Source organism: Haliotis rufescens, unplaced genomic scaffold (assembly GCF_023055435.1).
Source record: "Haliotis rufescens isolate VD_foot unplaced genomic scaffold, xgHalRufe1.0.p SCAF_3, whole genome shotgun sequence".
Classification (NCBI taxonomy): domain Eukaryota; kingdom Metazoa; phylum Mollusca; class Gastropoda; order Lepetellida; family Haliotidae; genus Haliotis; species Haliotis rufescens.
In genome coordinates, this window is record NW_025964001.1 from 54,109,428 (window position 1) to 54,137,398 (window position 27,971).

At 43.4% G+C, this 27,971-nt stretch overlaps 1 protein-coding gene across 1 annotated transcript; it reads right to left on the reverse strand.

Annotated features, from left to right (window-relative positions):
* Window positions 1-438: 438 nt before the first annotated feature.
* LOC124116154 (3-hydroxybutyryl-CoA dehydrogenase-like) lies at window positions 439-27,971 on the reverse strand. Its single transcript, XM_046477386.2, has 8 exons — window positions 27,454-27,971; window positions 25,085-25,221; window positions 21,247-21,352; window positions 20,705-20,799; window positions 19,603-19,699; window positions 8,586-8,684; window positions 7,862-7,960; window positions 439-1,815 (listed from the first exon to the last, which is right to left on the reverse strand). The coding sequence occupies exons 1-8, from the start codon at window positions 27,500-27,502 to the stop codon at window positions 1,625-1,627; spliced, it is 873 nt and encodes a 290-aa protein (XP_046333342.2). The 5' UTR covers window positions 27,503-27,971; the 3' UTR covers window positions 439-1,624.

Below are 27,971 nucleotides of genomic sequence, written 5' to 3' on the forward strand. Positions count from 1 at the left end.
AGTGAGTGAGTGAGTGAGTGAGTGAGTTGTGTTTAACAACGCTTATTTCAGTTGTATCATGGCATGTCAGCTGGATATTAGACTTACATTTAGTCCCACAAATAAATATATATCTGCAAATTAGAAAAAAAGTCCAAAATGGAGCCCAATGCTTAATTTCAGGCAGGGGCAATCTAGACTTACCTCATCATTCTACACTTGAGTTAGATTCCTGTTAATTTATTCTCTAGAGACTGGGAGACAGACTAGCTGGATATAGAAGGAAAACCTGAAGTGATGCAGGTCGTAGACGTTTACAAAGACGCTTCAAAGAGTATTCAAGTACTCTGGCACGGGCCGAGTTTAGTGGGACTTGAGTCCAGTTTGAAGGACTCGAGTACTCGACCAAGGGTGATACCTCTGATTTGGTCGACTTTATAACTTTTTTGAATATTAACATTGTGTTACTGTATCTCATTCTAATTATCTCTTCAAATGTCGGGAAAACGTCTTATAGAAGTCAACTATAAATTTACAAGCCTAGTAATCTTTCAATGTTTTGTTTTCAATTACGCTAAAGGTAAATACTGACTTGTGAATTTGTGATAACATTGAAAATGTTACTTTTAACTTATTATCTATATTTTGTCATTTATTGACAATTTCCTTCGGCGCTGGCATCAAATGATCTTATCTATCATATAAGGTATACCCAAGAAGCCAGCCCGCCAAAATCCAGCCAATCACCAATCGCAACATACATCACGTGACGTGTGCAATATTTTTTTCACCCTGAACATTGCGTGTGTTACACTGAGTTGTAAACGATTTCTTATCACAAGTTGACAATTATTATTTCAATGAAGCTTCAGCGAATCAGCATACAAATTTCAAAGGTATTTTATTTGATACACGATCACATTTTTTTCTTAGTGATCTACGATGTCATTAGCATGATTAGGACTCTTTCATTTTGTATACGATAGGATAATTGCCAATTTTATTGAACAGATGTATAATTGCGGGTACTCGAGCACGAGCCGAGTCTGACCCTCGGGTACTCGAGTCCCGTCTAGCAGTCGTCGAGTTGAAGCCCTAGCTGACAAGCCAAGCAACACAACCATGGTGAATCTGGTATTCAAACCTTGATGAAACAAATTGACATGGGATGCAACCGGCAAAGTGTGGCATCTGAAACAACCTTGTCACCCCAGACTCCTGTATACAGAAATATACAAGGACCTGACAACAGTGAAATGTGAGTTGGGTCGATCCACTATTTCCTAGCTCGTGTACGGAAGTAAGTTTTGTTAAACCAAGTTCACTACTCACAGGTCATCGCCCACGTAGGGTTCATGTATTCACTACTCAACATCATAACTTGCCATTTAATTCACATCATAATGCATGAAATTCAAAGCTTTTCAAACCATTTATCCATTTTTTCAAGGCTCTCCAATGTTTTTTCAATTTTCAAGGTGAGCAAAAAAAAATCAATTATCATTCCAAGATTACATTATTCAATGTTTGTTCAAGAAGAACTTTGTGTTCAAGTACTATTGATAATAAAGGTACAAACGTTCAAGCCCATGTGACATGATCTTTGGTTTCAACACACATCCAGGAAATGACCTCGAGAGGTCAGTTACGAGTGATACACTTTGATGATGCTGTTGATATCTTTGCGACAAATCGGGCACCCATCCTTGCGGTTGTGGAGCATCTTGGAGCACTCGTAGCACGTGACCATGTGATGGCAGGGCTGCAGCAGACAGTTCCGCAGCCGATCCATGCAGATGGCGCAGTCACGGTCCATGGCCTCACTTGACACCATCGCTAGGGAAGGAATAACCGGTTGTAGAAACGTTTGCTTGTTGTTTAACACCACACACATAAGTAATTTGTTGAAAATTATTCCTAAGTCAATTTCAGTCATTATGATATGACCCTTGACCTAATGTTTGTTTGTTGTCTATTGCTGCACTTATCAGTATTCCAACTACATGACGGTGGCCTGCAAAAAATGAAGACTGGACGAGACAATCTAGTGATTGATATCATAGACAACAATCCACACAATCAACCAAGTCTGACCACCCTATCCATTAAGTTACCTCCTATGACAAGAACAGGCTACTGGGGACCTCATCGAAATGGAATTCACACAGGGGGTATAGAAATGACTATGTTGGACTTTATACAATATTTAAGAGTATTATAGTTACACTACCTGACTTATAGTTAATTTGATCAAAATTCATGAATACATGTTAAACAATAATCTGGAAATTAATCCTAAACAAATTTATGTGTCTAGGGTGTCTAGGGTGTGTCTAGCATGTGTATTGTTGCAAGGGTGTGTGTAGCATGTGAGTATTGCTGCAAGGGTGTTGTCTAGCATGTGAGTATTGTTCCAAGGGTGTGTCTAGTATGTGAGTATTGCTGCAAGGGTGTGTGTAGCATGTGAGTATTGCTGCAAGGGTGTGTCTAGCATGTGAGTGTTGTTGCAAGGGTGTGTGTAGCATGTGAGTACTGCAGCAAGGGTGTAGCATGTGAGTATTGCTGCAAGGGTGTGTCTAGCATGTGAGTATTGCTGCAAGGGTGTGTCTAGCATGTGAGTGTTGTTGCAAGGGTGTGTGTAGCATGTGAGTATTGCTGCAAGGGTGTTGTCTAGCATGTGAGTATTGTTCCAAGGGTGTGTGTAGCGTGTGAGTATTGCTGCAAGGGTGTGTGTAGCATGTGAGTATTGCTGCAAGGGTGTGTCTACCATGTGAGTATTGTTCCAAGGGTCTGTGTAGCGTGTGAGTATTGCTGCAAGGGTGTGTCTAGCATGTGAGTATTGCTGCAAGGGTGTGTCTAGCATGTGAGTGTTGCTGCAAGGGTGTGTCAGCATGTGAGTATTGCTGCAAGGGTGTGTCCAGCATGTGAGTACTGCTGCAAGGGTGTGTCTAGCATATGAGTATTGCTGCAAGGGTGTGTCTAGCATGTGAGTATTTCTGCAAGGGTGTGTCCAGCATGTGAGTATTGCTGCAAGGGTGTGTGTAGCATGTGAGTATTGCTGCAAGGGTGTGTCTAGCATGTGAGTGTTGTTGCAAGGGTGTGTGTAGCATGTGAGTACTGCAGCAAGGGTGTAGCGTGTGAGTATTGCTGCAAGGGTGTGTGTAGCATGTGAGTATTGCTGCAAGGGTGTGTCTACCATGTGAGTATTGTTCCAAGGGTCTGTGTAGCGTGTGAGTATTGCTGCAAGGGTGTGTCTAGCATGTGAGTATTGCTGCAAGGGTGTGTCTAGCATGTGAGTGTTGCTGCAAGGATGTGTCAGCATGTGAGTATTGCTGCAAGGGTGTGTCCAGCATGTGAGTACTGCTGCAAGGGTGTGTCTAGCATATGAGTATTGCTGCAAGGGTGTGTCTAGCATGTGAGTATTTCTGCAAGGGTGTGTCCAGCATGTGAGTATTGCTGCAAGGGTGTGTCTAGCATGTGAGTATTGCTGCAAGGGTGTGTCCAGCATGTGAGTGTTGCTGCAAGGGTGGGTCTAGCATGTGAGTATTGCTGCAAGGGTGTGTCTAGCATGTGAGTATTGCTGCAAGGATGTGTCCAGCATGTGAGTATTGCTGCAAGGGTGTGTCTAGCATGTGCGTATTGCTGCATGGGTGTGTCTAGCATGTGAGTATTGCTGCAAGGTCGTGTCTAGCATGTGAGTATTGCTGCAAGGGTGTGTCTAGCATGTGAGTATTGCTGCAAGGGTGTGTCTAGCATGTGAGTATTGCTGCAAGGGTGTGTCTAGCATGTGAGTATTGCTGCAAGGGTGTGTCTAGCATGTGAGTATTGCTGCAAGGGTGTGTCTAGCATGTGAGTATTGCTGCAAGGGTGTGTCTAGCATGTGAGTATTGCTGCAAGGATGTGTCCAGCATGTGAGTATTGCTGCAAGGGTGTGTCTAGCATGTGAGTGTTGCTGCAAGGATGTGTCCAGCATGTGAGTATTGCTGCAAGGGTGTGTGTAGCATGTGAATATTGCTGCAAGGGTGTGTCTAGCATATGAGTATTGCTGCAAGGGTGTGTGTAGCATGTGAGTATTGCTGCAAGGGTGTGTGTAGCATGTGAGTATTGCTGCAAGGGTGTGTGTAGCATGTGAGTATTGCTGCAAGGGTGTGTGTAGCATGTGAGTATTGCTGCAAGGGTGTGTGTAGCATGTGAGTATTGCTGCAAGGGTGTGTGTAGCATGTGAGTATTACTGCAAGGGTGTGTCTAGCATGTGAGTATTGCTGCAAGGGTGTGTCAGCATGTGAGTATTGCTGCAAGGGTGTGTCCAGCATGTGAGTACTGCAGCAAGGGTGTGTCTAGCATATGAGTATTGCTGCAAGGGTGTGTCTAGCATGTGAGTATTTCTGCAAGGGTGTGTCCAGCATGTGAGTATTGCTGCAAGGGTGTGTCTAGCATGTGAGTATTCCTGCAAGGGTGTGTCCAGCATGTGAGTGTTGCTGCAAGGGTGTGTCTAGCATGTGAGTATTGCTGCAAGGGTGTGTCTAGCATGTGAGTATTGCTGCAAGGATGTGTCCAGCATGTGAGTATTGCTGCAAGGGTGTGTCTAGCATGTGAGTATTGCTGCATGGGTGGGTCTAGCATGTGAGTATTGCTGCAAGGGTGTGTCTAGCATGTGAGTATTGCTGCAAGGGTGTGTCTAGCATGTGAGTATTGCTGCAAGGGTGTGTCTAGCATGTGAGTATTGCTGCAAGGGTGTGTCTAGCATGTGAGTATTGCTGCAAGGGGGTGTCTAGCATGTGAGTATTGCTGCAAGGGTGTGTCCAGCATGTGTATTGTTGCAAGGGTGTGTGTAGCATGTGAGTATTGCTGCAAGGGTGTTGTCTAGCATGTGAGTACTGCAGCAAGGGTGTGTCTAGCATATGAGTATTGCTGCAAGGGTGTGTCTAGCATGTGAGTATTTCTGCAAGGGTGTGTCCAGCATGTGAGTATTGCTGCAAGGGTGTGTCTAGCATGTGAGTATTGCTGCAAGGGTGTGTCCAGCATGTGAGTGTTGCTGCAAGGGTGTGTCTAGCATGTGAGTATTGCTGCAAGGGTGTGTCTAGCATGTGAGTATTGCTGCAAGGATGTGTCCAGCATGTGAGTATTGCTGCAAGGGTGTGTCTAGCATGTGAGTATTGCTGCATGGGTGGGTCTAGCATGTGAGTATTGCTGCAAGGGTGTGTCTAGCATGTGAGTATTGCTGCAAGGGTGTGTCTAGCATGTGAGTATTGCTGCAAGGGTGTGTCTAGCATGTGAGTATTGCTGCAAGGGTGTGTCTAGCATGTGAGTATTGCTGCAAGGGGGTGTCTAGCATGTGAGTATTGCTGCAAGGGTGTGTCTAGCATGTGAGTATTGCTGCAAGGGTGTGTCTAGCATGTGAGTATTGCTGCAAGGATGTGTCCAGCATGTGAGTATTGCTGCAAGGGTGTGTCTAGCATGTGAGTGTTGCTGCAAGGATGTGTCCAGCATGTGAGTATTGCTGCAAGGGTGTGTGTAGCATGTGAGTATTGCTGCAAGGGTGTGTCTAGCATATGAGTATTGCTGCAAGGGTGTGTGTAGCATGTGAGTATTGCTGCAAGGGTGTGTGTAGCATGTGAGTATTGCTGCAAGGGTGTGTGTAGCATGTGAGTATTGCTGCAAGGGTGTGTCTAGTATGTGAGTATTGCTGCAAGGGTGTGTCTAGCATGTGAGTGTTGCTGCAAGGGTGTGTGTAGCATGTGAGTATTGCTGCAACGGTATGTCTAACATGTGAGTATTGCTGCAAGGGTGTGTCTAGCATGTAAGTATTGCTGCAAGGGTGTGTCTAGCATGTGAGTATTGCTGCTAGGGTGTGTCTAGCATGTGAGTATTTCTGCAAGGGTGTGTCCAGCATGTGAGTATTGCTGCAAGGGTGTGTCTAGTATGTGAGTATTGCTGCAAGAGTGTGTCTAGCATGTGAGTGTTGCTGCAAGGGTGTGTCTAGCATGTGAGTATTGCTGCAACGGTATGTCTAACATGTGAGTATTGCTGCAAGGGTGTGTCTAGCATGTAAGTATTGCTGCAAGGGTGTGTCTAGCATGTGAGTATTGCTGCTAGGGTGTGTCTAGCATGTGAGTATTTCTGCAAGGGTGTGTCCAGCATGTGAGTATTGCTGCAAGGGTGTGTCTAGCATGTGAGTATTGCTGCAAGGGTGTGTCCAGCATGTGAGTGTTGCTGCAAGGGTGTGTCTAGCATGTGAGTATTGCTGCAAGGGTGTGTCTAGCATGTGAGTATTACTGCAAGGGTGTGTCAGGATGTGAGTATTGCTGCAAGGGTGTGTCTAGCATGTGAGTATTGCTACAAGGGTGTGTCTAGCATGTGAGTGTTGCTGCAAGGCTGTGTCTAGCATGAGTATTGTTCCAAGGGTGTGTCTAGCATGTGAGTATTGCTGGAAGGCTGTGTGTAGCATGTGAGTATTGCTGGAAGGGTGTGTGTAGCATGTGAGTATTGTTCAGAGGGGTTGTCTAACATATGAGTATTGCCGTAAGGATGTGTCTAGCATGTGAGTATTGTTCCAAGGATGTGTGTAACATGTGAGTATTGCTGCAAGGGTGTGTGTAGCATGTGAGTATTGCTGCGAGGGTGTGTCTAACATGTGAGTATTGCTGCAAGGGTGTGTCTAGCATGTTAGTATTGCTGCATTGGTGTGTGTAGCATGTGAGTATTGCTGCAAGGGTGTGTGTAGCATGTGAGTATTGCTGCAAGGGTGTGTCTAGCATGTGAGTGTTGCTGCACGGGTGTGTCTAGCATGTGAGTATTGCTGCAAGGGTGTGTCTAGCATGTGAGTATTGCTGCGAGGGTGTGTCAAGCATGTGAATATGGCTGCAAGGGTGTGTCTAGCATGTTAGTATTGCTGCAAGGGTGTGTCTAACATGTGAGTATTGCTGCAAGGGTGTGTCTAGCATGTGAGTATTGCTGCAAGGGTGTGTCTAGCATGTGAGTATTGCTGCAAGGGTGTTTCTAGCATGTGAGTATTGCCCCAAGGGTGTGTCTAGCATGTGAGTATTGCTGCAAGAATGTTTGTAGCATGTGAGTATTGCTGCATGGGTGTGTCTAGCATGTGAGTGTTGCTGCAAGGCTGTGTCTAGCATGTGAGTATTGTTCCAAGGGTGTGTCTAGCATGTGAGTGTTGCTGCAAGGGTGTGTCTAGCATGTGAGTATTGCCCCAAGGGTGTGTCTAGCATGTGAGCATTGCTGGAAGGGTGTGTCTACCATGGGAGTATTGCTGCAAGGGTGTGTCTAGCATGTGAGTACTGCAGCAAGGGTGTAGCATGTGGGTATTGCTGCAAGGGTGTGTCTAGCATAGGAGCATTGCTGGAAGGGTGTGTCTAGCATGTGAGTATTGCTGCAAGGGTGTGTCTAGCATGTGAGTATTGCTGCAAGGGTGTGTGTAGCATGTGAGTATTGCTGCAAGGCTGTAGCATGTGAGTATTTCTGCAAGGGTGTGTCTAGCATGTGAGTATTGCTGCAAGGGTGGCAGCATGTGAGTGTTGCTGCAAGGGTGTGTCTAGTATGTGATATTGTTACAAGAGTGTATCTAGCATGTGAGTATTGTTCCAAGGGTGTGTCTAGCATGTGAATATTGCTGCAAGGGTGTGTCTAGCATGTGAGTTTGCTGCAAGTGTTTTTCTAGCATGTGAGTATTTCTGTGAGGGTGTGTTCAGCATGTGAGAACATTGCGGTGAGAACATGTCAAACATGTAAGTATTGCTGCAAGGGTGTGTCAAACGTGAATATTGCTGCAAGGGTGTGTCTAGCATGTGTATTGCTGCAAGGGTGTGTCTAGCATGTGAGTATTTGTCTCTGTCTCTGTCTCTCTCTCATTCTCTCATGTGAGTATTACCATCATCATCGTGAACACGTGGTGTGACGTTTCCGCGATGCGACAGTGCTGGTATTGTGTTCTCCTTCATCTGCAGGCTCTGAATCTGTTCCAAGCGGGCTGGGAAAAATACAATAATATGATACACAGGGTATCCACAGGGTATTCTATCAACAAGGTTCTGTATCCAAATTCAGCGAGTCACTTTCAGACATGCACATTAGGTCCTTCATTTCAATTTTCCAAAACATGTATCATGTCCTCATTACGATATTCAGTGCTTCTGTCTGACATTTCTGAGTGAGTTTCGTTTTACAACAATGTTAGCAATATTCCTGCAACATCACGGCAGAGGGACACCAGAATTTGGCTTCACACACTGTACCCATGGGGCCTTCGGTGTGACAGGCGAACCCTGTAACCACTAGGCCACCCCACCGCCCCTTCCATTCCTGAACAATACTTCAGCAGAGACTATGGACTATAAGCAGGCCAACAGAGAAGAATTGCTTATGGACCTGGCTTCATGTTTTCAATTTCAGTTATTTTAAAAATTATTGTCAAAAGGTTGTCATCACATGTTACTTTTGCTCTTAAACAAACAGAAAAGAGCCATTCAAATACCTAAAGCAGAATACTCTAACAAACACTACTGCAGACAAAAAGTCTAGGAACTACATTTCCTAAGCATTTCACCAGTGACGTTTCAGTCCGATTGGCAGAAGTTTCAAAAGTGTTAGCTCACCCTGTTTTCGCTTGTCCCTCTCATCCTCAGAGAGTATGAGGGGGAATCCTCCGGACCGGAAAAACAACGTCTTGCCCATCTTCTCCAACATGATGCGCACTGGGGATGAGATTGGAATAGAAATGGTTACATTGTCTGATGAACATGTTCCATGCTGTCAGTCACACAGCATGTTTCAATACACTATCTTGTTAAATGATCATTGTAAAATGAGTGAATGCTGCAATCAGATTTGTTGAAAAACATTCTTAAATAGGATTGGAACCCAGACATTTATCAGCTGACCAAAACAACTTTGAGTGAGTTCATATTTTTATCGTATTCAATTAATCTCTAATTGTTTTCAATAAAATATGCAGGATAGTTTTGAACCTAAAAAATGTTTCCATCTCTCACTCATTCTACATAACAACAAAATAGATGTTGTTGATATCATACTTGGCAACTGTAGAAATAAACAGGAAGTGCGTTTGCACAGCAGGTCAATCTCCTCACAGCGATAGCCTTAATACAATATATTGGTGGGGGTTGGGGTGGGGAGTTTTTGATGGTGGGATGGTACAGTTGACGAGAAAAAAACATGATTTAATTAACAAACAGACCGAAAAAAGGAAAAATTCTCAAAACCGTATGACTGTAAAAAAAGAAAACGAAGTGTGGAACATGCATGGTCGAGCGAGTTTGAATGGGAAAGAGATTAACATAGATGCGGGGAATTTTGTGAGGAGAATATAAAACTTTAACAGGGCAAGTGAAAATATTGCAGGATGAGTACAAAATATTATCTACTTGTCCTGCAGGACAAGTTGGGCTCCAAAACTTTTTCGAGGTCTATATATGACGGCGGTCTGTAAATAATCGAGTCTGGACCAGACAATCCAGTGATTGACATCATGAGCATCAATCCATGCAATTGGGACACGATGACATGCATCAAACCAAGTCAGTGAGCCCAAGTCAGCAGGCCTGACCACCCATCCTGTTAGTCACCTCTCATGCAAAGCATAGTCGCCTTTTATGGCAAGCATGGGTTGCTGAAGACCTATTCTACCCCATACAAGTCGGTCATTCCTGCCCAACTCATGTTATTCCGGGACATGCTGAATGGCCAGTTTTGTCAAGGGCATAGTTAAAGGAATTGTCAACTCGTTGCATAATGACTCAGATATATTTCCCCCATATGTCATATATATTTCAGGTTTATCGGTGATACAGTATTTATACAGAATGATTGAACACATTTAACTGTATCTCGGATATGTTTTTAGATGGAAGACGTATGTACAATGAAAAATTATTCCTGAGGGGTTATTTGACCAATGTACTTGAAGTCATACCCACATTCTGAATGGTTTGTCATAGTTTGCACATAACATTCGTCAATAGGGGGACAAATCTTCTTGCAGGTTTCGGAAAGCGGTGAGTGGTGACGAATGACAAGTCAGTGGTTGGTTTGTACGCACAGCATGACATTATTGTGTTTGATATTACATCACAGCGGTACAATGCGGAGTATCTAAGTATCTAAGTATCAGTCAGTATCAATCATTCCTCCATATCATGGCCATTTACAGAAGCCCTCATTCTGTTCAACAGCTCCTTTGGCAGCTAATGACAAACCTCAGGCTGCTGCAAATGATGATGCACTTTAAAACAGTGTTATGTTAAAGTTTGTTCTGTTTGTAGTGTCTGTATCGGTTGTACTTTCAGGAGTACCTGAGGGAGAAGGGCAGGTGGAGGAAATGTGTAGGCATGGAGATGTTCCCAAGTTATCACCAAGGCATCATGATCCAAGGTGAGGGTTGATTGGTTGGTTTGTTGTTTAACGCCCACTCAGCAATATTCCAGCTATATGACGGTCGTCTATAAATAATCGAATCTGTACAAGACAATCAACTGATTGATATTACAAGCATAGATATACGCAATCAGGATACGATGATATTGACCTCACAGTTCAGGTGCCAGGCAGACCTTGTGTAGACAAGCTCCTTCCCAGCGCGTGACACCTTCGTTACACTCTCGGTAACATCGCTGCCACCAGTGTGGGCGCGGCCATTTCAAGAATCTTGAAATTTGCCCTCTAACCCCATATGTAGTAACGTTTATACTTTTGTTTATGTCTTTGGGAATGCCACCATGTTTCATTTTGAAAAGGTTTACGACTGACCATGCTTTCCAGATGAATTTACTTTGTTGTTTGTATAATCAGATTGGTTCGAGATTGCAGACTAACGGAAAATCAACCATCTTCTCCCTTACATTCTTACTATATCAATAACACGATAGTTTTAATGAAACAGAAATTCAAATTGACAAACGAAGCAAGTAATTTAGCAGAGATAAGTGTATTTGGCGTCACGACAGTTGTCACTTGTTTGTAAACATAACAGTCATTCGGTTGCGAGTTCAACTACAAGCATGGTTGTGGCCACCTATTCACAGTGGGGAATTTTGACTGGTGGCAGCAATAGTATAGAGAGCTCCGCGAACGGGCTATCGCTGTGAGGAGCTTGCTTGTGTAGACCCACAAGGGAGATAACTCTGTGAGGCATGGCCACACAACACAGTGCCATGCAAGCTTAGAGGTCTGACTATTCAGACAACTTATACATGACCTGGCATCAACTACATACAAGAGACTTTGCAACAGTGAGGAGTCTATAAAGAATGTTACGGATGGAGAGCTGATAAAAAATGGATGTTTGTCTACAAATGGTTACAAAGAAAAACTTTGTTTGTTTGTTAGTTGTTTAATACTGCACTCAGCATATATTTCAGCTGTGTGATTGCGTCCTGTAAATAACTGAGTCCGGACCTGACAAACCGGTGATTGATATTATGAGCAACTAACCACACCGTTTGGGCGCTGACTAGTCAACTAAGTCACCCAACTTGAACACCCAATCCGTTCTGGCCTCCTACGACAAGCACAGACAGAGAAAATTGTATCCACAATCACGAGGGACAGAGTTGACATGATGACTCTATGAAGACCAATGTCAGTGCTAGCAATTTGCCAATTCTCTGCATGTGAGCCCACTGACTTTGTCTGAAGATAAAAAGCCACCAGCAGCTCAAGCCAGAGTGCAATCTCCACAAAGACATCCTAATCAGGGAGGGTGTCTGGGCATTAAGAGAACGGCCAGTAGCTCTTCCAACTAGGGCCGGGACAGGTGGGTCCTGAGTAGGACCCAGGTACCAACAGGACTACCCAGACCCGTGGTTAGTCATATGATGTATTGTTTAAGGACAATAACACACGACAAGTCGCTAACATTCACATTTCTTTCTTACTATGCACACATTCCTTCTGACTTTTATATGTTTTAGTAAACATAAAGCTTCAGTTAACTTCAGTGAGTAAACATAAAGCTTCAGTCAACTTCAGTGCATCTGAATAGTTTTTGTGAGGGCTCCGGTGTAACAATTCCCAATCAGTCATTTTCTACCTCTTCTACCTTTCTAACTCTTAGCCTAAAGAGGGTACCCGGGTAGGGTCGGGAACCTGGGTAGTAAATGTGGATTCATCCCAGCCCAACACTGTGCATCTGCCTAGGTTAGGGCCTCTACTCTGTCTGATATGGGGATTCATCTAATGCCTTCCTTTGGGTAGGAGGGTGGTAGTTGTGGCCTGGCAGTGGGAGCTCACTTCCTAGACTTGTGACCTGTGTAGAATTGGTCTTCAGCAACCCATGCTTCCTGTAAAAGGTGACTATGTTTGTCGTAAGAGGCGACTAATGGGAATCGGGTGGTCAGGCTCGCTGAATTGGTTGATGCATGTCAGGGTATCCCAATTGCGTTGATCGATGCTCATGATATCAATCACTGGACCCGATTATTTGCAGACCGCCGTCATATACCTGGAATATTGCTGAGTGCGGCGTTAAACAACAAACCAACCAACAACCTAGACTTGTGACATTAGGTTTTGACTGGTAGCTACATGGTAACCCTTGATGCCCAACATCTGAGATTATAGGTGCTGGCCAGTTCCCCAAGGAGAAATGTTGCTGACAAAAGGGCTGATCTGGAGCAACCACAGACTAGCTCTAACGTTAGACTGGATGGTGTGGTTGGTTACCCCACATCCCTCTCTCCTCCAGATTTTCAAGCAGGCTCTAGAGACAGATGATCTATAGGTGGCCTTACTTCTTGTAAGGCCTCCTGACTAGGCTGAGATCCAGGATTTGTCAAGACATTATAGTCCTTAAAGTTTGGTGCCTGTCAGGCAATCCCTCAGACCAAGAAGCTTTCCTTGCCTGATTCTACCAGAGGTAGTGATACTACCAGTCAGACTAGAAGTGCTCGCTGGACTAGGCATAGCCAAGGCAGATAGACCCTGTTTTGTCCTATGCTAAGGGATATAGCAGAATTCTTGTTCATCACCACAAAGGACAGATTACTGTACATCCTGATATTACCACGAGCTTGAATTAAGTGCAAAAAATGCGAGTGGTCTTTGCTTGCATTAATTAAACTTCATATTTATGTCTCCAAAATGACTATCAACAATAAGACAGCCTCACTGCATACTTTGGATAGCAGAAACGCCAACTTGAATATAAACACAAACATGGTACAAAGAGCAGCAGTGGTAACAAGTATATAACAATGTCATTCAAAGAATAGAAATTACACAATAGGCATCAGGTGAGTTATCACTGCTGGGGTCAGGAGTTCTACCCACTCGTGTCAAACTGAGCATCATTGACCACCCTGCAGTCCAGACAGACGCCACCCATGCAACACTTTGTCAAAGGCCGACATGACCCAACGCGCACCGATAGGCTTCACCACACTCCTCAGATCTACAGCCCTTGTCTTGTCATCTGCCTTCAAGTTTGTCGACACCTTCTCCGAATACCAATCAGTGAACTGTTGTTGGTTCAATTATTTTATTGCCTTTAACTTCCTTAATGCCAGTCAACAGAATAAAGATATAAACAGTGTGTTGTAATTAGGAAAACACTGTTTATTGTTTTTACGGAAGTGCTCTACTCAGCACTGATAAGCGCTGCTATTTGCTGTTTGATAGGATTAAGGTAAGGATATGTATCTTTCCATAGGGGAGGGGGCTGCATTAATATTGAGTCGCATTTTAGGCCAGGGGCCAGCAGTGGCTTTAATTTGGAGATGCATTAATTTCCAGATTTACAGGATTTTCTTTCAACTACCGTATTCAACGTAATAAGCGCCCAATGCACTCTCAAAATTAGAAATAGGGGGCCCTTATTAAATTTAATTTTAAAAAGTTGAAAGATCGTAAATTTCTACATTTATGTACCTGAAATGATACAAAAGAAAAGTCTGTGCGTATTATACATGACAGACATATTTTTCCAGAATTTAATTGCCCATAATTAAGGGTGCATATAACCCACGAGTGCGTATTTTAGTGAGTGAGTGAGTATGTTTTTTTACGCTGCTTTTTGCAATATTCCAGCAATATCACAGCGGGGGATGCCAGAAATGGGCTCTACACATTGTACCTATGTCAGGAATCGAACCCGGGTCTTCGGCGTGACGAGCAAGGGTTTAGACCACTAGGCTACCCGACCACCCGAATGCGTATTACACATGAATAAATAAGTCTTGTGTACATTGCGCTTATTAGAGAGGGGCGCTTATTACGTCGAATACAGTATTTGCTGGTCTATCGTCTCACGCGTCTGGATGGAGTGATGTGTGCTGGAGAAGGAACTACATCCACAGGGATCCCTCTTCAGAGCCAAAACCATATGCAACTCTCATTATGCCGAGAGCTAAAACGCCAAAACCAAAAATAAAAACTGATGAAACCCCTCAATATCAGCGATGGAGACATCCCTCATTCGGTGATAAGTGAAGCCCTTGATGACATCTTGAAACACCTGTTGGTGCAGGGAGCCACACTCTCCCACAACATCCTTATTTCATGAGGATCGTAGCCTGTGGAGGCTGAAGGCCAGTATCAACATGATAGTGAAGCTGCTTAGGAACAGCAAGGTAATGGCTGAGTGTTCGCATGAGACACAAAGAGAGATCTTCAATATCATCCGAGCTGGGGATGGAAGACAAAGGAGCAACATGGACCTTATATGAGGGGTACACAAAGTACGTAAACTAGACTACCAGTTGTTGGACTTTCATTTTTGTGGAAGCCTCAGTTGCTGAAAGGGTTAGATCGCTGACTTTGTGTGCTGCTGATTTGGTGCCTCACTCTGATAGTGTGGGTTCGAATCCCGAATGGGATTCAACCCCAAAAGGTACTAGAATTTGCACTTTACAAAGGAAGTGTTATCCCAAACACAATATTTGTTACATTTAACAACTTTCTCAATGGCATAGTGTATTTATATGGATCCTTTTGTCCTCTTGGGTGGAGGCTGAGTTTTGGCATATCAGTCCCAAATGAGTAACACGTTGTTGACCTTGATCAAAGCATCTAGAACATGGACCAAACTCACCCAGGCTGCAGTTGCTAAAGTCATGAAGAAGACGGTCTTCTGAGTAACATGTATACAGTCAGCACCTCCAAAAGTTGACTCACATGGTGTACTTCTGTTTCAGTACTGTGCCAACCTCTGCAGTCTGGGAAAGTTTCCTTGAAGAAGATGCAACCAGAAAAGTATCAACAGCAGACACATACTTGCTCGTTTCTTGTGACAACAGCAAGTGACAAATGTGTCTCATTTCCTGTCTGGTCAAAGTATGATGAGCTTTAATGCAGAAACCCCATTTCTTTAAGGAACATGGAATAAAATCCCTGCGCAAAGATTCCACATCAGAATGGATGACACTGCTTTGTGTGAGGAGGATGCCACAGCAGACCTGCCCACTGAGGAAGACGAGGGCTTGGTTCCCCAGTGAGTCAGATGAGATTGGGAATCGAACTTCATGCTGACCAGTAAGCATCTTCCCGAGACAATCATCACAAAACATGTCACACATTTCCTTGTGTCTAAGTTCATAATAAAGAATACAGAAGATGGTCACACTTAGTGAATTACAATAGGGATTTATCTAGACCTGCTCAGAAGGCGATATTCAGCCCCAAAAGTGCATCAAATGTCAGTAAAAACTATCCAGCTATATGACAGCATCTCGTAAATAATTAAGTCTGGACCAGACAGCCCATTGATTCATATGAGCAACTATCCACGCATCTTCCCGAGGCAAGAGAGTTAACTGACCATAAAAGTCCAGTTTCCACCCTTGCCGAACTAGGCTGGTATTATCGAGTTACATTTTGGCTGGACTTACAAGTCTATGCATAGTCCACAACAAAATCTAAATCCGGTCCGTAAACGTGTCGATTTCGGTCAATTGCAGGATTTGCAAAGCATGTGCACCGCCAACTTGTTGTCAACAGATATTTTCCAAACCTTTTCATGTTTGTAATCAAGGTGCTCTTGTGATTTGATGCACTTTGCGATGTAAGACTTGTTTTATCACAATATCGATCTTGATTATTGATCAGATCATCTTGAATGGGCACCGCCATTTGGTTTGAAACAAATGCAAGTGATGGAATCGGATTGGTCCACAGGAGAGGCTCCGAGGGGACATAACTCATAATAGCCACTGGTGGCGCTACAATCGAGCCCAGGAATTCCAGCGTAGTTCGGCAAGGGTTGAAACTGGTCAATTAACTCTCTTGCCGGGGGAAGATGGCCAGTAAGGGGCAACCAAAAGTGTTGAAGTGTCTGTATCTGTTGTACTTTCGGGAGTACCTGAGGGAGAAGGGCAGGTGGAGGAAATGTGTAGGCATGGAGATGTTCCCAAGTTATCACCAAGGCATCATGATCCAAGGTGAGGGGATCTAGTACTGGAGACATGAACATGGGCAGTTGATGATTGAACCGTGTGAACAGGTTGATGTTTGCCAAGCCAAGCTGTTGACACACAAGACTAAACATCTGGATTCAGTTCCATTCTGTGGTCGACTGTCTTGAGGGACATTGGTCACCTCAATGCTCAAGTCTTGCTGTACAGAGTTGATCGGCTGGCTGAACTGAAATGTGAGTAGCTATTGTGAGAGCATTGAGCCCTGATTGTTGGTGATAGTATAGTCTATGAAGTAAGCCATGGTTGAATTGTCGATGGCGATCATCAACTGCACATGATGAAGTTATTGGTGCCAAGGCAGTAACACAGTTGTCGATGTAGGGGTAGAGCCAGAGATGTGACGATTCGAGAAGGCTGTGACTGGCTTCATAATTGTGGATAACAGCCACAAGGCCATAGAAATTCCAAATAGAAGAACACTTCACTGGAAGTGTCAGGCGAGAACCATCAGGAAATCTATAAAACGGTTCAAGAGATGCCATCCATTCCCCCAGGATCACTCAGTTGACCATCCACCCACCACTCTATACATCCATCAGTCCATAGATTCTCCACCCACCACTCTATAGATCCATCAGTCCATAGATTCTCCACCCACTACTCTATACATCCATCAGTCCATAGAGTCTCCACCCACCACTCTATACATCCATCAGTCCATAGAGTCTCCACCCACCACTCTATACATCTATCAGTCCATAGATTCTCCACCCACCACTCTATACATCCATCAGTCCATCGAGTCTCCACCCACCCCTCTATACATCCATCAGTTCATAGATTCTCCCCCCACCCCTCTATACATCCATCAGACCATATATTCTCCACCCACCACTCTACAGATCCATCAGACCATAGATTGTCCACCCAACACTCTACAGATCCATCAGACCATGGATTCTCCACCCACCACTCTACAGATCCATCAGACCATATATTCTCCACCCACCACTCTACAGATCCATCAGACCATAGATTGTCCACCCAACACTCTACAGATCCATCAGACCATGGATTCTCCACCCACCACTCTACAGATCCATCAGACCATATATTCTCCACCCAACACTCTACAGATCCATCAGACCATAGATTGTCCACCCAACACTCTACAGATCCATCAGACCATAGATTGTCCATCCAACACTCTACAGATCCATCAGACCATAGATTCTCCACCCACCCCTCGACAGATCCATCAGACCATAGATTCTCCACCCAACACTCTACAGATCCATCAGACCATAGATTCTCCATCCACCACTCTACAGATCCATCAGACCATAGATTCTCCACCCACCACTCTATACATCCATCAGACCATAGATTCTCCACCCACCACTCTATACATCCATCAGACCATAGATTCTCCACCCACCACTCTACAGATCCATCAGACCATAGATGGTCCACCCAACACTCTACAGATCCATCAGACCATAGATTCTCCACCAAACACTCTACAGATCCATCAGACCATAGATTGTCCATCCAACACTCTACAGATCCATCAGACCATAGATTCTCCACCCACCCCTCTACAGATCCATCAGACCATAGATTCTCCACCCAACACTCTACAGATCCATCAGACCATAGATTCTCCATCCACCACTCTACAGATCCATCAGACCATAGATTCTCCACCCACCACTCTATACATCCATCAGACCATAGATTCTCCACCCAACACTCTACAGATCCATCAGACCATAGATTCTCCACCCAACACTCTACAGATCCATCAGACCATAGATTGTCCATCCACCACTCTACAGATCCATCAGACCATAGATTCTCCACCCACCACTCTATACATCCATCAGACCATAGATTCTCCACCCACCACTCTATACATCCATCAGACCATAGATTCTCCACCCACCACTCTACAGATCCATCAGACCATAGATTCTCCACCCACCACTCTATACATCCATCAGTCCATAGAGTCTCCACCCACCCCTCTATACATCCATCAGTTCATAGATTCTCCCACCACCCCTCTATACATCCATCAGACCATATATTCTCCACCGACCACTCTACAGATCCATCAGACCATAGATTGTCCACCCAACACTCTACAGATCCATCAGACCATGGATTCTCCACCCACCACTCTACAGATCCATCAGACCATATATTCTCCACCCAACACTCTACAGATCCATCAGACCATAGATTGTCCACCCAACACTCTACAGATCCATCAGACCATAGATTGTCCATCCAACACTCTACAGATCCATCAGACCATAGATTCTCCACCCACCCCTCTACAGATCCATCAGACCATAGATTCTCCACCCAACACTCTACAGATCCATCAGACCATAGATTCTCCATCCAACACTCTACAGATCCATCAGACCATAGATTGTCCACCCAACACTCTACAGATCCATCAGACCATAGATTGTCCATCCAACACTCTACAGATCCATCAGACCATAGATTCTCCACCCACCCCTCTACAGATCCATCAGACCATAGATTCTCCACCCAACACTCTACAGATCCATCAGACCATAGATTCTCCATCCACCACTCTACAGATCCATCAGACCATAGATTCTCCACCCACCACTCTATACATCCATCAGACCATAGATTCTCCACCCACCTCTCTATACATCCATCAGACCATAGATTCTCCACCCACCACTCTACAGATCCATCAGACCATAGATTCTCCACCCAACACTCTACAGATCCATCAGACCATAGATTCTCCACCCACCACTCTACAGATCCATCAGACTATAGATTGTCCACCCAACACTCTACAGATCCATCAGACCATAGATTCTCCACCCACCCCTCTACAGATCCATCAGACCATAGATTCTCCACCCACCCCACTACAGATCAATCAGACCATAGATTGTCCACCCAACACTCTACAGATCCATCAGACCATAGATTCTCCACCCAACACTCTACAGATCTATCAGACCATAGATTGTCCATCCACCCCTCTACAGATCTATCAGACCATAGATTGTCCACCACCACTCTACAGATCCATCAGACCCTAGATTGTCCACCCATCTCTACAGATCCATCAGACCATAGATTCTCCACCATCACTCTACAGACTCATCAGACCCTAGATTGTCCACCCATCTCTACAGATCCACCAGACCATAGATTCTCCCATGTTATCCACAGATCTGGGACCTACCTTTCTCTATAGTGTCTGGCGAGGTGTGTCGGCCGGCCATGATCTCCACTTCAGGGATGTAGTACACAGGAAACAGGAAGCGCAGTCCAATAGTCCTCTACAACACAGCATTACAGTGAGTCATAGTCTGTGCCAAAACCCTTCACGTCTAGAAAGTCTCTAATAATACAATTGTATGTCACACTATATCTTTGTGCTACAGTAACACAAGAAAGTCCATATTTACTTTACTCAGATTCAGTCTAAAAGGGGCGGCGGGGTAGCCAAGTGGTTAAAGTGTTCACTTGCCCCCCCCCCCCCCCCCCCCCCCGAAGACCCAGGTTCGATTGTTCACCATTTCGGTGAAAACCACGAGCACGGCTATGGTGCTGGCAAACCTAAAAACATAATCGGGGCAAAATGGGATTCGAACCCACAAGGGGTGGTCAGGTAGCCTTGTGGTTAAGGCATTTGCTCGTCCACCGAAGACACGGGTTTGATTCCTGACATGGGTACAATGCATGATGCCCATTTCTGGTGTCCCCCACATTTTATTGCTAAAAGCGGCGTAAAACACTCTCTCATTCACTCACTTCAGCCAATAAATGCGTAGATCATGTGTAGGAATATTGTTCCCACAAGAATCCTTTTTTATTTGAGCTCCATTGTAAGGCATTAGTTGACTTAGTAACTGTTAAATTGTTAATACATGTAACATCAATCTATACTTTGTTGCGTCACATGATACAGTGAAACAGAAGAAGCAGCTGAAAGTGTAGTCAATCAGCTACTTCCATAGAACAGTTACAAAACATGTCAGTTGAAACCAATTTGGGTTTCTATATTTAAATATCAATATTTCACTTTGCAAACAAAACAAATGTCTTTTGTCAATAAAAACTTGATTAAGCCTTGCTAACCAGGTTAACATAGAATGAGAATTTTAAAATTGCAATTTCATATAGAAATACACAGTAGGCAGTGCATATATCATGTATATATCATGTATATATCATGTGTATATCATGTATATATCATGTGTATATATCATGTATATATCATGCGTATATGATGCATATATCATGTATACATCATGTATATAAAGCATTAGATACTCCAGTACCTCCTTGTTGAGAGTTCTCTCCACGATGTCTGTTATGTTGAGGCAGAGTGTGTTGGTGGCGATGATGGCACTGGGCTTGCAAAGATGAGATATACCTGTGACCATGGTAACAGTTGTGTCATGACATTTAACTTCACAGAACACAGACAGAACACAGGTTTATCTGAACATTGGTTAACTTCAATGAACACTGATAGAAACAGATACATTAGCATATAGCATGGTATTATCCCTACAGTTGGTGGGTTGGCTGGTTTGTTGTGTAACGCCGCACTCAGCAATATTCTAGCTATATGACGGCGGTCTGTAAATAATCGAATCTGTACCAGACAGTCCAGTGATTAATATCATGAGCATCGATCCACACAATTTGGATCGATGACATGCATCAACCAAGTCAGCGAGCCTGACCACCCGATCCCATTAGTTGCCTTTTACAACAAAGCATAGTCGCCTTTTACGACAAGCATGGGTTCCTGAAGACCTATTCTACCCTGGATCTTCACAACAAAGTTTAACTCCATGGATCAGATTAAACTCACGTTCAAATAAATCCTGCTTAATGTTCAGGTTTTCTTTGACAACCTCGAAGATGACTTCTGCATCACTGACGGTCTCCTCCAGCTGACTCATGCACAGTATCTGGCCCTGAAACACATCGATGTCTTCAGATAACACATCGGTACTAGTCTGTGAAACACATCAATGTCTTCAGATAACACATCGGTACTAGTCTGTGAAACACATCGATGTCTTCAGATAACACATCGGTACTAGTCTGTGAAACACATCGATGTCTTCAGATAACACATCGGTACTAGTCTGTGAAACACATCGATGTCTTCAGATAACACATCGGTACTAGTCTGTGAAACACATCGATGTCTTCAGATAACACATCGGCACTAGTCTGTGAAACACATCGATGTCTTCAGATAACACATCGGTACTAGTCTGTGCTTTCCTTGTCATTACATCAAAGTGTGTCTGTGTGAGTTGGTGTGGTGTTTAATGCGCACTCAGCAATATTCCAGCTACATGAAGGCAGTCTGTAAATAATCAAGACAAACCAGTGATTGATATCATAAGCAATGATCCACCCAATCAGGATACAAAGACACTAGGGCTGGGACGGGTATCTCGGGCACTCGGGTCGGGTGGGTCCTGAGTAGGACCCAGGTACCCACAGGACTACCTGGGCCCGTGATGTAATGACAAAAACTCACTTTCTGACGATGCACACATTCCTTTTGACTTGATTATGTTTGAGTAAAGATAAAGCTTCTGTCAACTTCAGTGAACGCATGAACTGACCATTTGATACATGTATCTAAATAGTTTTAGCAAGGGCTGCAGTAAAACAATTACCAAACAGACATTTTGTTCCCTACTCTTGAGACTTGCAGTGGGTACCGGCTAGGGTCGGGTAATAGGGGGTCGGGTACCCAGGTAGTAAATCTGGACTTGTCCCAGCCCTAAATAACACGGCATCAACCAAGTCACCGAGCCTGACCCCCCATCAATTATGTCGCCTCTTATGACAAGCATGGGTTGCTAGAGACCAATTCTAGCCCGGACCTACACAGGTCATCATGTCATAAAAGTTCCTGTGAAAGTCCATGCACTTCACTTAACGTCTTACTTCCTCCAAAAAAATGAATTTGGGGCCGTGGACAGCATTTATTCAGAGATGAATGAAATCAGAAGTGAATAATGTGTCTCAAACTTGTTCCTCATGATTTGTTTTGTTAGTTTGCTGTTTCACATCGTACTCAGCAATATTTCTGCTACATGACAGTGGCGTGTAAATGTTTCTCATGGAATGATAGGTGAGTTGGTATGGTTTTTCATTGCTCTTATCAATAGTCCAACAATATCACAGTGGGGAACAACAGAAATTGGCATCACACAGTATACGCATGTGGAGAATCGAACCCAGGCCTCGGAGTGAACACTTTAACTACAAGGCTGCCTCAGTGTCCTTGAAATAATTAGTGTGTGAGTGAGTGAGTGAGTGAGTGAGTGAGTGAGTGAGTTGGGTTTAACGCCGCTTTTAACAATAATCCAGTTATATCACGGCCTGTCAGCTTAATGTGGGAGGAAAGCCCGAAGTGATGCAGGTCTCAGATGTTTACCACTTCGGTGAAACCCATGAGCACGGGTATGGTGCTGAAACATAATCGGGGCGAACCGGGATTCGAACCCACAATCATAGGTTTCTGGCGTGCCCAAGGGAGGCAACTCTGCACAGCGAATCGTGGCGCCTTAGACGACTGGGCCACCCGTGCCCCCTTGAAATAATTAAGTAAACCTATCACCTACATGTACACTATTGCAACAAGGGGGCAGGGTTGCCCAGTTGTCAAAGGCACTCGCTGTGCAGAGCTGCGTCTCTTGGGCACGCTAGAAACCTATGATTGTGGGTTTGAATCCCTGTTCGCCCCGATTATGTTTCTAGGTTTGTCAGCATCATATCTGTGCTTGTGGGTTTCTCACTCACTATTGTAACCATGCTCTAAAACATACACAGGACCTGTGACAGCGTTTCATCAGTTAACCCCTTGTTCTCGCACCTATACCTGGTAATGTGTATTAGTGAGTGAGTTTGGTTGAACTCTACTTTGAACAGTATTTCAGCAATACACTGGCATGTTCACTTGATGTTGGAAGAGCGTCAGAAACTATGCATGTCAATGAGCACTTTGATGAAACCCACAAGCACGGGTTTGGTGCTGAAAACCTAGAAAAATAATCATAGAAGTCTGGGATTTGAACCCATGATCATTGGATCCTGGAATGCTTAAGGGAGGCAACTTCATAATCTCATTCCATGATGTAATAGTTCTAAATGATACGAGGGCTGGCAGAAAAGTTCTAAGCCTAAATGGGATATCTCAAACGGATTGAAACAAACTTTTGCAACCAACAAGTACATTTAATGAATCATAGACATAAGAACTGCAACTGTAGTGTTATTATTGTCTTTGTACCAGACCATCTTGTCAACCTACCCATTGAATTCACCAGAAATGGACAAAACTGGCTATAGGGCAGTCATCAAGTACCTGCAACTGAAAGGGCTAACTCCAACACAGATACATGCTGACATGGTCTCCACTTTAGGGGATGATGCCCCTTCCTTTTCCACTGTAAAGAAGTGGGCTGCGGAATTCAAGCGTGGCAGAGAGAGCCTTGACAATGACCCGCGTCCAGAAAGGCCTTCAACAGCAACCATTCCGGAAAACATTACCCAGGTGCATGACATGGTGATGGCTGATCGACGATTGACCACTCGACATGTTGCCAGTGTTGTGGGCATCTCTCATGAGAGGGTTGAGCACATTATCACCAACGAGTTGGGAATGACAAAAGTTTCTGCAAGATGGGTGCAAAAGCTCTTGACAGCGGATCAGAAACGTGTCAGATTCCTGACGCCCCGTGACAAGTTATGCCGTTTTGAAGCAGATCCCGATGACATTTTGGCTCGATTTGTAACCATGGATGAGACCTGGATTCATCACTTTCAACCAGAAACCAAAATTCAGTCTAAACAATGGGACAATCTGGAATAACCAGCCCCCCAAAAAGCAAAGTCGGTTCCTTCTGCTGGAAAGGTGATGGCTTCAGTCTTTATGGATTCCAAGGGTATTCTGCGGATTAACTTTCTTGAAAAAGGCCAGACTATCAATGGAAGATATTATGCTGACCTACTGAGACAGTTGTGTGAAGCTATCAAACCTAAGCGACTGTGAATGCTCACGAAAGGATTCCTGTTCCACCAAGACAATGCTCCTGTTCACAAATCGGTGGTTGCAATGTCAGCGATCCATGATTGTTGCTTCGAACTCATTGACCATCCCCTTTATTCACCTGATTTGGCCCCGTCAGATTTCCACCTGTTTCCCAAAATGAAAAAGTAGTAATGATGACGTCATTTCCGCTGTGAATGACTTTTTTAGGGTGGCTGAAGAAAATATCTTCTTGACCGGCATCCAGGCCTTGCAGCATCGCTGGCAAAAGTGTGTAAACCTGGAAGGGGACTATGTGGAGAAATCAATGAAAACCATCGACTTGGTACGGGTCTTTCACAGTTAGGCTTAGAACTTTTCAGCCAGCCCTCGTACCATCAATGGAACATTGCTGTACCTTACAAACTGAAGTAAATACATCAATGTTGCATTGTCTATTTGTCAAATACTAAAACACAAACCACATTAACATACAAACAAGTTTTCTTCATGCTCTAACAGATCAAATAGAATAATTTTAAAATGTTAACATTTGAAGCTTATGTGGTTAAAATATTTTAAGAAGTTAAAAACTTTTCAATATAAAGTTTTAAGCCAGTGGATTATTCATCATATTAAGGTTAAAACTCACAATAAAATTTTTGTGTGGCATGAGTTTCTCTGAGTGTAGCATCATCTTGTCTTCCTGCAGCCTCTCATATACATTGTTGAGTGCCCTCACATCATTGTCAGTGATCTTCACTCGGTGACCGTGATATGCCAGTTCGCCTGAACACAGAAATATCAGCACAATTTGCAATAAATCTCACTTTGGACAAATCAATTATTGATATTTTCTTTGCAAATCTAAACAAAATGCATGAAATGATTCAACTGATTCACTATAATGATTCACAAGATACATGTCATCAATCCCAATAGTGTGGATCGATGCTCATGATATCAATCACTGGATTGTCTGGTCCAGACTCAATTGTTTACGGACCGCCGTCATATAGCTGGAATATTGCTGAGTGCGGCATGAAACAACAAACTAACCAACCGTACTCACAATTTGCCACTTTGTCTGTACATTGAGTTACCGTCTCCGAGGCATTTTTAAACAAGTGTGCTTAATTGCATTACGGGTTCCCCTACAGGCACACACACTTTGACTTCTGTGTGCACATGCATCATGTGCTGTTCATGCATGATGTGAAATGTCACTGTGATTAGATGTTGCGTTCAGATGCAACACCACGGTAAGGTAAGTGAGTGAGTGAGTGAGTTGGGTTTAACGCCGCTTTTAACATTATTCCAGTTATATCACGGCGTGTCAGCTTAATGTGGGAGTAAAGCCCGAAGTGATGCAGGTCTCATACATTTACCACTTCGGTGAAACCCACAAGCACAGGTATAGTGCCGACAAACCTAGAAACATAATCGGGGCGAACCGGGATTCAAACCCACAATCATAGGTTTCTGGCGTGCCCAAAACTCTGCACAGCAAATCATAGCGCCTTAGACGACTGGGCCACCCATGCCCCCCAGTATGGTAAGTGAACACATAAACAATAGCTACACTTAAATCATTAGTTCCCTTATTTTTGGTCGGTAGAATATTTTCTGTCTGTTCTGTATCTAGAGTCTCAAGTCTACCAATATTTTGTTCGGGTCTCCATTCATTTCCTCTTATGAAGGAAAGTGTCTCCTAGCATGTAAAATGACAACTTTTCATTAATGTATCCTGTATCAAGTATCATATTGTGACCTTCCTATTGAAAAATGTATCAATCACGTCCTAATTTGCTCCGATGGGATTCCAAGGCTCAATTGACCCAAGCAACTAAAACTTTCCAGCATTTAGCATGTTTAGTGCTGAAAACTAAATGCCTTTAAAGCAGGGGTGGTTGCTGGTAAGTGATTACTGTTGTTCCCTAAGTTTGCTATGCCATCTCCAGTATACAAATGATGCAGTGATATCTGACAATTCGCCAGGAGCGTGTTAGTCGTAAACGATCTACGAATTATTCCTCTCATTTTGCATTATATAATCAATGGATTCATCCTTTTTTAGATATTGTGATCACAGGATATTAAACTAAAAAATATTAACTGTTTACTTTATTTCTCAAAAAAAAGTTTAAAATTATGACCCGAACCATGAACCCCTTTGCTAGAACCTTATATGATCATCCTGATACTTGTATACCAATACAGCTTTTTTCGCATCTATTATTGTATAATTCTGAGATAAGATGAAGAGAAATAATCACATAATAATGAACAAATACATGGCAAATATTGAATACAATTTTGTTTGTTTTGAAATATTCTTTTGAGTATTTGATTATGCAAAACTGATGCCAAACAGGTCTAGTCCAATTAAGATACACGGTAAACTATCTAATTGTTTATCTATTCAAGACATTATTTAAATGGTAAAAGTAGTCATTTTATGTTGTGTCGAAAAGGCGTCAAATTCCGTTTTACACATCAATATTTTTCCATACCATACACAAGTTGCAGGAATGGTAAATATTGTAAATTCTGTTGTATTAGGGGTCACATTAGCTCACATACTGCAGAGCACTAGAACCTGCACACCCTGAACCATTAACTCCATGTTCTCTCATAAATTGTTTGATAGGCATTACTTATAAGTTGACGGATGACAAGATAGACACAATTTTATGGATAACAACTTCATCACCGTTGTCAAGCAAGACAGTCTTGCTTGACAACGGTATAAGGATCTATACCGAAACGTTGCTTTTCACAGTATTAAAGAAGTTGTTATCCATAAAATTGTGTCTATCTTGTCATGTTCTCTCGTGTTTTTAATAATGAACTGTTTCTGCAAATGTACCCTTTGTACTGTAGAGCATTGGGGATTTGGTAGGGCAGTGAGTTGCATTAAAAAGAATAGATGCCCAGCAACTAATAGAGAAAACATGGCATGTCAAGATATTTACAACATTGATTGTGTCATGTCACCAATCCTATCATAGACAGACCTACCTGCAATTCGTATGCCCATAGCTCCGCATCCAATAACTGCAACCTTCATTGTTGAATTTGTTGTTGATAATAACAGGTTAGGAGATTCCTTCAAAACCAGAATACGGGCAGGCAATTTGTCTTACATTTTCGAGTTTAGTTTACTGGGATTTCTCTTCGTGTGGACAGGTGCGTGGAACCATATATCTGTATGGCACGTGCCCACTAGATGATAACCAATATCGCTCACATTTTCACGATTGACACATATGATGTAGAAAATATGCAGCACCAAAAATCAGATGTAAGTCGGATTACTGTCACTCCGGTTTTTTACAAGTGTTTTCACAAGTGTCCAACTAACATGGTATTGGTAAATAGCTGGTGAACATGTATCAATCAAAATGTATAAAACACCGTCTCAAATTGTTATCTACGGATTCGAAAACAAATCACGAAGAATATATCCCCATTAATATCATAAAGACACTGGGGCACTTGTCCGGATAAAACATTAATATCGTTATCAAAACCGGAAG

Coding starts and splice junctions, on each gene's coding strand:
- LOC124116154 (XM_046477386.2), bottom strand. CDS start 27,502: ATGAAGGTTGCAGTTATTGGATGCGGAGCTATGGGCATACGAATTGCA. Junction 21,353..25,084: donor TGCCACACAAAAATTTTATT/GTGAGTTTTAAC, acceptor GATGTGTTTCAG/GGCCAGATACTGTGCATGAG. Junction 7,961..8,585: donor GAGGGACAAGCGAAAACAGG/GTGAGCTAACAC, acceptor TATTTTTCCCAG/CCCGCTTGGAACAGATTCAG.